The following is a 10,177-nucleotide window of genomic DNA, read 5'->3' as shown; positions in this document are numbered from 1 at the left end:
ACACCGCGTCCTGTCCCTAAATCAAGCACCGGACTGGATTAGCATCTCCACCACTTAGTAGGCAATTCGTACAAATGGGGAAGGCCAAGTTGGGGAGAACGCAGCGCAAGGGTGAGAACTTCCCCACTCTTCCCGTTTAACCGCATACTGTGGTTAAATCCGTTAACCCTAGTTGGGACTGCTGACGTGGCAGGAGCTCCTGCATATATAATGGAAATAGCTTTGCTTGTTCACCCCTTTGCGGACACCTCATCGCTTTATGAAACGTATACAAGAGAAGGAAAGCTATAGAAAGGAAGACGAGAAAAAAAAAAAATCCCATTTTTCTTCCGTTGTCTGTCAAAATAATTTCATTCCAGTCGCAGAACCAGACAATCGAACAGCTTGGATCGGTTTTAGATTGTCTTCTTCTCCAATCCGAGCCCGGAATCGCTTGATTCTGTGAGAAAGGAATAGATACTCTAAAATCTTATTCTTCAATCCGCAGATGCCGTTAGAATTTCGTGGCGCTCAGGAATTATCGTCAATTATAATTTGTAATTCTCGTTTCTGATTCTTTGTAGCTCGATCTGAAAGGTTCTGATCTCTGTGTGTGTGTGTGTGTGTGTGGGTGCTCTCCCGTGTTTTGTTTCATGTTGGCTACAAAAGAGCATCGGATTATGGATCGCTCTGTTACGGGAATGAATTCCGTAACATGTTTTGGATCTTGGGTCCTTTCAAAGTACCATGTTTATCTGTCTTCTTTTCTTTTCCTTTTTGGTAGATTTCTTTGCAGAAACTGCTAATTCTATGCCTCTGCTTAGATTTTTCCTTGGATTTTTTTTTTTTTTTTTAGATTGCCTCTTTTCGTTATTTATTATTTGACGTTGGATATCTTAAAATTTTATTATTGTTATTATTATTATTATTATTATTATTATTATTATTATTATTAAGTGGGTCGGTTTTATTTTGGAGGATTCCTATGTAGAAACGAGAATCCGATTCCTCTGTTTTTCTAGAATTATCTTTTTTAAAAAGAAAAAAATAAATTATTTTTTCTTTTTCTTTGGCATGCGTGAAATATAGTTGATCTTGGATATGTTATTTATAGGTTGGATATGTTAGAAATCTTTTATGAAAGTTGTTTTTTTTTTTTCCCTCTATTCTTTTGGACTTTTTTATTATCGTTTGTTTTACTGATTTAGGTGGAAATATTTTGTTTTATTTTTATTTTTTAAAAATTATTGTCGGCTTGTCTAAGGTTGGGATTTGCGATGAATAGAGGAAGAAAAGTATTCGTGTGGGTGCAGAATTCTTTTCTTTCAATAACAAATTTTTTGAGGAGAGAATATCTTTGTTCTTAAAACAGCAGATCTGATAACTTCTTGTATGAGGAATCTTCCTTATTCTTCGTATCTAGTCTTTGATGATCTTTTGCTTCTTGAGATGAAGACAGATGTCTCATTGGGATTCACTCCAGTACTCATTTATTCACAGAAGCATCATCGATTCTGGATTGGATCTCTTTTTCATTCCTAACTGCTGATCCTCTTTTGCTTCTATGCCGTGGTAGATGGAAATTCATCAAAGTTGCATCAAATATTGTCAAATTGTCAGAGGAATGGATCATGAACTAAAATGCAATTTAACAGATGTTCTTGATTATTCTCTATTGCCCAATTTATATTACCGTCTGGGCTTCTATGTTGTAAAATTTTGTTTTGTTGCCTCTCACAAAGCAGTCTGCAATATGACGAAAATGTGTTGGGAATTATACTCACTCTTGACAAATATTGTCAGCGTTAATGCCAAAATCACATAATTACTCACTAGAGTGACGTTCTTTTTAAAAAAAATAAATCATATATTTCATGTCTTGTGCTTGTCCACAAGGGGGAGCTGGTGACTGTGTTCATGTTTGTCCTGAATAGGCTTAAGAATTGGAATCAGTTGATTGATCTATCTATACATTGTGGAGACTTCTGTTTGAAGAAAACTTCCATTGAATAAATACATGTAAGCCTTTTTCCATATTAGAAAGGACTTGAGATAATTTTTATCAAACAATTGCAGAAATTAATCATTTAAGATGGTTTACTTTTCAACTACCCTGCAGTTCAAACTCCCACTTCCTCGTCAAACTCGGGCACTGTGTCTTGCAACAGTGCCCATGGATGCCACGACGAGCGGAACCCCATCTGTTGATTTCCACAACATAGTCGACCAGCCCCTCACCCTTGTCTCCCCATTGCAAACGTTCCAACGCCAACAGCGGCATTGCTTTGGGGATTCCACCCCAGGAGAATTCCCATTGGCAACCAACCCCTCTGTTGTTCTCCATGTCCTCACAGGCTGCAATTTGGACCCGCAAGACCTTGCAAAGCTTGAGGCAAGTACTTGTTTCTATTCAATTCAATAACAATTGGTTTTGTCTTTCTTAGAATTGATAATGCTGCTGATGGAATGCCCGGCTGTCGCAGGCAACATGTTCTTTCTTCAGGCATCCTGCGAACTTTCCCCCTGATTTCGAGCTCTCCATATCGGAGCTTGCTGCACTGGACATGTGCCAGAAGAGGGCCATCTTTAAGCCAATGACAGAAGAAGAGCGGGCTGCCCTGAAGCAACAGTGTGGGGGATCGTGGAAGCTGGTCCTGAGGTTTTTGCTGGCAGGGGAAGCATGCTGCAGGAGAGAGAAGTCACAGGCAATAGCAGGGCCTGGTCACAGCATAGCTGTGACATCAAACGGGATGGTATATTCGTTTGGGTCTAACAGCTCAGGGCAGCTGGGCCATGGTACTGTGGAAGAGGAGTGGCGGCCACGCCAAATCAGGTCTGTAAATTCACACCACTTTTGTACTGTCAAAACAAGACACCAAAAAAAAAAAAAAAAAAATCCAGGAAAAGAGAGGAAATCATGGAGGAACAAGATCAAGAACATAAAAAACCAATCTCTTAACTGTGCACAGATCATTGCAAGGGATTCGTATTATACAAGCAGCAGCGGGGGCTGGTCGGACAATGCTGATCAGTGAGGCTGGACAGGTGTATGCATTTGGGAAAGATTCCTTTGGAGAAACTGAGTATGGCGTTCAAGGCACTAAATATGTTATGACTCCACAGCCAGTTGAATCCTTGAAGGGCATATTCGTGGTGCAAGCTGCAATTGGGAATTTCTTCACGGCCGTCCTCTCTAGGGAAGGCAGAGTTTATACTTTTTCTTGGGGCAGTGATGCGAAGCTGGGCCATCAAACTGAGCCGAATGATCAGGAGCCTCATCTCCTCTTGGGACCCCTAGCTAACATACCAGTGGTGCAAATCGCAGCTGGCTATTGCTACCTTCTTGCACTAGCATGCCAACCTAGTGGCATGTAAGCTCCCCCCTTATCCCATATCAATTTCTACTTTTTTGGATTCTGGTGAGGATACGGGATGACCTCAATCTAATTAGTATGGGATCTAGAAACAGCTGCTGAGAAATTGCTGCTGATGAGTTAAGTTCACAGTTGGCCATGATGCTTCTTTTTAAATCAATATATGATGTCCATAACTATGAGAATGCAATGGCTACCTGTGAAATTTGTTATTGATTCCTACATTCTCCATGCTTGCCAAATTTGGCATGGACGGATGTGTGGTCAGATTTATGCTCTTCTTCAAGTGGGGCAACTCTGTGTATGTGAGTTGGCTTGATAACCAAGTTGGTCTTATCCTTAGGTGCCCCCATGTGTTTTCAAAAGGTAAAAAAATAAATAGAGAGAATAAAGAGGGGGGGGGGGGGTGGGGAGAGTAAATCATCTGGTTTGCTCATGTTGACTTAAATCACTGTCGGTTGAGCCATTCCAATGCAGGTCTGTGTACTCCGTGGGCTGCGGTTTGGGAGGAAAGCTTGGCCATGGATCCAGAACTGACGAGAGGTACCCTCGTTTGATTGAACAGTTTCAGGCCTTAAACCTTCAGCCTGCAGTTGTTGCAGCAGGCGCTTGGCATGCCGCTGTCGTGGGACGTGACGGACGTGTATGCACTTGGGGTTGGGGGCGATATGGCTGCTTGGGGCATGGGAATGAAGAGTGTGAGTCAGTTCCAAAGGTTGTGGAAGCTTTGAGCAAGATCAAGGCCGTTCATGTCGCCACAGGTGATTACACAACTTTTGTGGTTTCCGAAGATGGTGATGTGTACTCCTTTGGATGTGGAGAATCGTCGAGCCTCGGACACTCTACTGGGACTGATGGCCAGGTATGCATACATCAAACTTTCAGACTTTAACTTTGTTTGTTTCCAACATTCTCGCTAACTAATGCCAATGATGTTTGGATTTGTGGAAATCAAAAAGTAGATGATGAAAGGAAAACCATAGAAAAGGAAATCTGTGGAAAAGAATCCTTAAATAACCTGTTTGTTTTAGCATGTTTCTGATTTCAATGGAAATGTGGAATGGCCAATGGTCAAAAAGTGAGAGTTGTCTCTCAACAGGGATGGAAATCTCCATTTTTATTTTTATTTTTTGTTTTGTTTTAGAGAGGAAAAAGAAGTTGCTCTTTTTTGAGGAAATCTGAGGAAAAGCAAATCGATTTCCTCAGTCCTCGTCTTTTTCAAATGAAGGAAACTGTCACATACCAGGAAATTGATTTCCCTTCCTCAGTCTTTCAAAAAAAAAAAAAAAAAAAAAACGTAACTGCTGCCATCATTATGGATCATAGTTTAAAAACTTGAAAACTCTACTCAACTCACAAAGCACATTGAGTCGAGTCAAGAAACTTGGTTAGTTTCTTTTGATTTTTTATTTTTATTTTTCCTTTTTTTCCGTATTTATCTCTCAATCTGAGTTTTTTTTTTTTTCCTCCGAATAATATTCAATATTTAAAACATTAAAAAAAATGTAAATATTGCCAGAGTCGCCTTGAATCAAGCTTCATTGAGTTCTTTCTGAGTTTTATCCAAGTCGACTCAGTGGTGATCAAATTGAGTTCATTTTTTTTTTTTTTTTTTCTTTTTTGTAATAAAACTTATTAGGTATAGTCGACCTGGATGAGTCGAGGTTTTTTCATATTAAACTATGCTGTGGAAATTGGATCACATGGTGATTTGGGTACATGCAAATGATACCTAGGTAAGGAAAATATTAACTTATATTGAAGAATAATCTGGTGTTTTCACTTGTACTGAAGTAATCAGCTTATGTCATACATCTGGCTCACATGTACAGTATCTGAATGGGCTGTATCCCAAAATGAGAGCGTGGATCCACTGAGGTGGGTGGGATCCCTAACAGTGGGGCTTGCAGTGATGCATGTTCCTCAAATCTATACTGTCCAACCATTTTGACAGCTCATTTTAAGGCATGATACCAAAAATGAAGCTGGCCCAAATCTTAACTGGACCATGCCATAGGAAGCAGTCTTGATTGAATCCCCACCATTAAAAACTTCATGGATTCCACCGGAATGTTAATTTTCCATACAACCTGTTGATAAGGTCACAAAGACCTAGATGAAGAGACCACACAAATATTGTCTTGATCCAAAGCTTCTGTGGTACAACCTGTTGATAAGGTCACAAAGACCTAGATGAAGAGACCACACAAATATTGTCTTGATCCAAAGCTTCTGTGGCCCACAAGAAGTTTTTAATGTTCAACTACCACTGTTTACTGTACTATGGTCCACCTGAGATTTGGATCTGCTTCATTTTTTAGATTATGCCCTAAAATGAGCTTTCAGTACCGTGGACAGCTGGATGTAGTCACATACATCATGGTGGGCCCCACAGTCAGGGGTCCCACTTACCTCAGTGGACCCAGGGGTCCACAGAAACCGTGCTCCCAAAATGAACCCAATGGGATGATCCTAGCCACCAACTGGAAGAATAATTGGAAATGGAGGATTGGGAAAGAAACACAAGCGGAGAATGGACCATTCATATTAGGGCCCAAACAAATGAATGGCCTGGTTCTTGTAGATGTGTTCCACGTGCACTGCATCCATAGATGAAAATACATGCGTAACAAATCAGTAAAATTAAGATTTTATAGGGGTATGGTAGGCGTGGATAGTTGCATCCATATATGCTTTAAGCTATCATTTCATGCAATAAATGGCAAATAATTTGGAGTTGATTTATAGAATGTGGTGGCTTTTGTTATGATGTCCAACAGGCAAATAGGCACTCAAATGTGTTGAGCCCAGAGCTAGTCACTTCATTGAAGGAGGTGAAGGAGAGGGTTGTGCAGATCAGCCTCACTAATTCAATATATTGGAATGCGCACACATTCGCCCTCACTGAATCGGGGAAGTTGTATGCTTTTGGGGCTGGAGACAAAGGACAGTTGGGCATCGAGCTCATGGCTCACCAGAGTGAGAGAGGCATCCCAGAGCGGGTTGACATTGATCTCAGTTAGTTCTTGATTCTCTCTCTCTCTCTCTCTCTCTCTCTCTCTCTCTCTAGCTTCTCTTCATTCACTATTGCATCATCGTCACCATGTCCATGCAGATTGATATGTCGTCTCAGGTGTTCCAATTTCTCCTGTCTATTTGTACATATGAAAGTTTCACATTATTAAAAAAAAAAAAAAACAAAATCAAAAAAGCACAGAGAGAGAGAGAGAGAGAGAGAGAGAGAGAGAGGAGTTCCCATGTGGGAAGCCCTTTGAATGGGGGTAAGCACCTGGGATTCTCCTCAATCAGTCTTACAGCACATCACTCTTCTGCTCTTAGGTATTAACTCGTGTGTTTGTGTTGGAATCAGTTCTTTACCTATATCTCTTTCATTCCGCTGCTTATACTTACATTAGACAGCTGACATTTACACCTTTGTTTTCTTCTTCTTCTTAAATGCTTTCTTTCACCCACCCTCTTTTTCCTCTCTGGTAAAGTGCATACCAATTATTAGAACTTGTCTTAAATGGTGTTGAAAAAGATAATAATAAAAAACGATAACTGGAGTGGAAGTATCGTTTCCCTTTTAATCTTAAATGTGAAGGGGGTTTGTATGGAAAAAAAAAAAAAAGTTGATTTAAATATTGCTTGATTGATCTTTACATTATTATTGTGCCAAGTAATTGTGAGCTCTCCTGAAGCTAAGGCAGTGGCCCACAAAAGAGCAGTTGGTGGTAGCCATAGTGACAAATTTAATTACGGGGAATTTCTCCAAAAAAAAAGAAGAAAAGATTAAAACATTTTTATTATAAAGAAATGCTTCAGCACTGTGGGTTATGGTACTCCTAGTTGCATTAAGACACTTAGCTCAATCCATTAGTCTAGGTTGTGCATTATGTCTTAAAGCACATTTTGTGGGCTACCCTTAAAATGTCATACTGATATGACAAACATTAACCATTTGATCAATGGCCTTAAATATGTACGGTCATTCATTTACACAGAATGGGTCGAAGCAATTATTTGATTTGTCTATTTGTTAGGGACCATTATGGATTGCATTTAATTGGAGAATGGATGGCTGTAGGAAAAAGAAAAAAAAAAAAGAACCAAATCAAAGATGGATTGGATTATCCATTTCATGTTTGCTGAAGACTTAAATGGACAAATTCAGTTTGATCGATGGAGCTGTCCAAGTGAACTAATGCAGCTAGGACCACTAGAGCACTGAAGCATTTCTCTTTTATTGTAAATGACATGTATGAACCACCGGTGAGGGCTCCATAACGTGATTAATCATTTGTTTCCTTCCTCTCTGCGTGTGTAGAAGTTGAGCTATTAGCAAATGGGACCCATCTTTTTCCAATTTCCAATTGGGACAATGGACTCTCCCAAATTGAATATCATTATGTTTTAAATGAGTGAACAATCTCCAATCTGTCAAGATGTTTGCTCTAAACGAAGAAAATAATGCCTTCCGTCTCATTTCTGAGAAACTGGGAACCCATGGTTTTATAGTCCCACATCTCATTTGTCTATTGTGCCCGAGCATCAAAATTCTAAACAAAAACGAGCTCCTAATATTTTAGTTGCTGGGAGATCTTTCCTGTCTTGGAGATTTTCAGGGCTTGCTTGCGCGTGGTATTAAACAGACCAAATGGCCTGGATCAAACTGTTTGCTCCGCTCGGCAGAGCAATGCTCATCGCAACAGACAAATGGTCCACAAAAAACTGTTATTTAAATTGGTTGTTCTGCTGAAAGTCGAGCTCACAGCATTTTTGAAAGTGCACAATCACTTTCAGGTTTTGGGATCGGTTTGGACGCGGGAGGATTGTGCGTGGGTGGGGTCCTCAGGGAAAGTGCAAGTTCTGCAATGTTTTGGTATCGGTTTCACCATCACTTTCAACTAAACAAGTGGAACGTTTCTGCTACATACAATGCCAGTACCTTTGACGATTCTGCTCCTGTTATTGGTCTTCATGGAATCTGGGGCTTTCTTCTTCTTCTTCTTCATTCTTTTTCTTTTTTTTTTTCATTAGAAAAAAAAAAAAAAAAAAAAAACAAGGAATATGTTTTCAAATAAAGATGTCAGTATTGGGTAAATGGTGTTTGTGGCTGCTTGCAACAATAACTGTTGCGATTTTACCCTGCAATATCCTTCTACGATTGAAAACAACCAAACGACCCTTGTATATGAAATCTGTACCACTAAAAGTTTTGGTGTTACCAGGTTTGCATGGTGTCCGCATCATTAGACGCATCCTTCAATGTTAGGCCAAGGAGCCAAACGATCACGATTAGCCTGAATGGAAACTTAGCTAAGCCACGCCGCTGGGAACAGTTAGGATGGGACACCCAACCAATAAAGCCATCCCCCCACCATTTGGTGAATATGCCATCTAATCCATTCATTAGATGCGCTCCACCTGGATGAAGGGATTAAAAAATAATAATAAAAATAAATAAATAAATCCAAAACCAGGTGGACACCTCGTGTGGATCTAGAGCGATTGGAAATTTTCCGTGTAACACGAGGCTATATGGAGCCTACCCCGATGTCCCTGTGACATCTGGTCTGTTGGTTATTTCTCCAAAACTCAAGTGGGCTGTACCATAAAAAAAAACAACAGGCATTGAATGCCCACCATTGAAACATTACTGGCACCGACTGTGATGTTTATATGCCATCTAACCCATTCATAGGGTAATTCCCACCAAGATGAAGATAAAAACACAAATATTAGTCAGGTCCAAAACTTCTGTGGGCCTCGAGAGTTCAATCCTCATTGTTTTTTATGGTGTGGTTCGCCTGAGTTTTTGATTTGTCTCACATTTGGGTTCACATTCCAGCATGAACCGATTAAATTGATGAATAGAGTGGACGTCACAAAGACATCTCTATGGCCCCACAAAACTGTTTTACATGGGCTTCATGGAAGTAAGGGAACTCACATTTTCCTTAGCTTATGGGTTGACCTAAGTTTTGGATCGGCCTGGCCTTTTATGTGAATAGTGTGTTTGTGCAATTCAATCAAAGATGAGGCCAATGCCACTTGTAATTGAGAGCCTATATGAAAAAGACGAGGTTAACAGTCCGAAAGGGGGGGGGGGGGGGGGGCGCAATGCTAAATAAAAATTAAAGTGCTGAAATAATAAATAAATTAGAAAACTCAATTACACTAGTATTAAAAAAAATTGATTCAAACTAGTTCGTAAGACAACCTACACTTAAAACAAAGTTTAGGTAAGATAACCCTATTTCACGAACAATTGTGAGAATCAAGATCTCAAACCAAGCAAAGAAAAAAAAAATAAAGCTATCTATTACAAACATTCATCACTTTTGCATAAATAAAATTACAACCATTCTCCACAAATGTAAAAAGTAAACATTCACTACAATACCAAGAGTTATAGTGGTTCAGTGCGTATAACAACTGTTCTTAAACAACCACACATACTCCACTCCCAATAATCACTATCCACGTGATATTGGCTTTCACTATAAACAAGGTTTTCACAGGGTCACCTTAAAACCTGATACAATTGTGATTTTAAAGGGTATCACAAACAGAAAACCCCTTACTGAGATTTTCTGGCTATCTTAGAAAAACCAACAAATGAGATTTTCTGACTATCTTAATAAAACCAAAAACAAAAGATAGAATATATTTATCTTCACCTTGAAGACGTATCTATTGATGTAGCCTATGGAACCACTTCTCTTCTAATAGATTGTTTAATGTTCAATCATATAAACAAGGGTTTTAGGTTCTAGATTAATTTTAAATAGATTCAAACCAATGGCTACTTGTTTGAATTT

At 39.5% G+C, this 10,177-nt stretch overlaps 1 protein-coding gene across 1 annotated transcript; it reads left to right on the top strand.

The window, feature by feature from the left end:
• Positions 1 to 269: 269 nt before the first annotated feature.
• On the top strand, positions 270 to 6,826 carry LOC131239913 (ultraviolet-B receptor UVR8). Its single transcript, XM_058237839.1, has 7 exons — positions 270 to 536; positions 1,914 to 1,998; positions 2,099 to 2,371; positions 2,463 to 2,812; positions 2,949 to 3,350; positions 3,831 to 4,215; positions 6,134 to 6,826. Exons 3-7 carry the CDS (start codon positions 2,153 to 2,155, stop codon positions 6,374 to 6,376), a joined length of 1,599 nt encoding a protein of 532 aa, XP_058093822.1. The 5' UTR covers positions 270 to 536; positions 1,914 to 1,998; positions 2,099 to 2,152; the 3' UTR covers positions 6,377 to 6,826.
• The last annotated feature ends 3,351 nt before the right edge of the window (positions 6,827 to 10,177 follow it).

The sequence above is a fragment of the Magnolia sinica genome, chromosome 3 (genome assembly GCF_029962835.1).
Source record: "Magnolia sinica isolate HGM2019 chromosome 3, MsV1, whole genome shotgun sequence".
NCBI lineage: Eukaryota > Viridiplantae > Streptophyta > Magnoliopsida > Magnoliales > Magnoliaceae > Magnolia > Magnolia sinica.
The sequence above is the reverse complement of the archived record's forward strand: the minus strand, read 5'-3'. Positions and strand labels throughout refer to the sequence as shown.

What these genes read in the sequence shown, in the direction of transcription:
- LOC131239913 (XM_058237839.1), top strand. Translation starts at nt 2,153, where the DNA reads ATGGATGCCACGACGAGCGGAACCCCATCTGTTGATTTCCACAACATA. An exon ending in TGGCGGCCACGCCAAATCAG is followed by an intron (nt 2,813 to 2,948) that starts GTCTGTAAATTC and finishes AACTGTGCACAG; the next exon opens with ATCATTGCAAGGGATTCGTA. An exon ending in GCATGCCAACCTAGTGGCAT is followed by an intron (nt 3,351 to 3,830) that starts GTAAGCTCCCCC and finishes ATTCCAATGCAG; the next exon opens with GTCTGTGTACTCCGTGGGCT.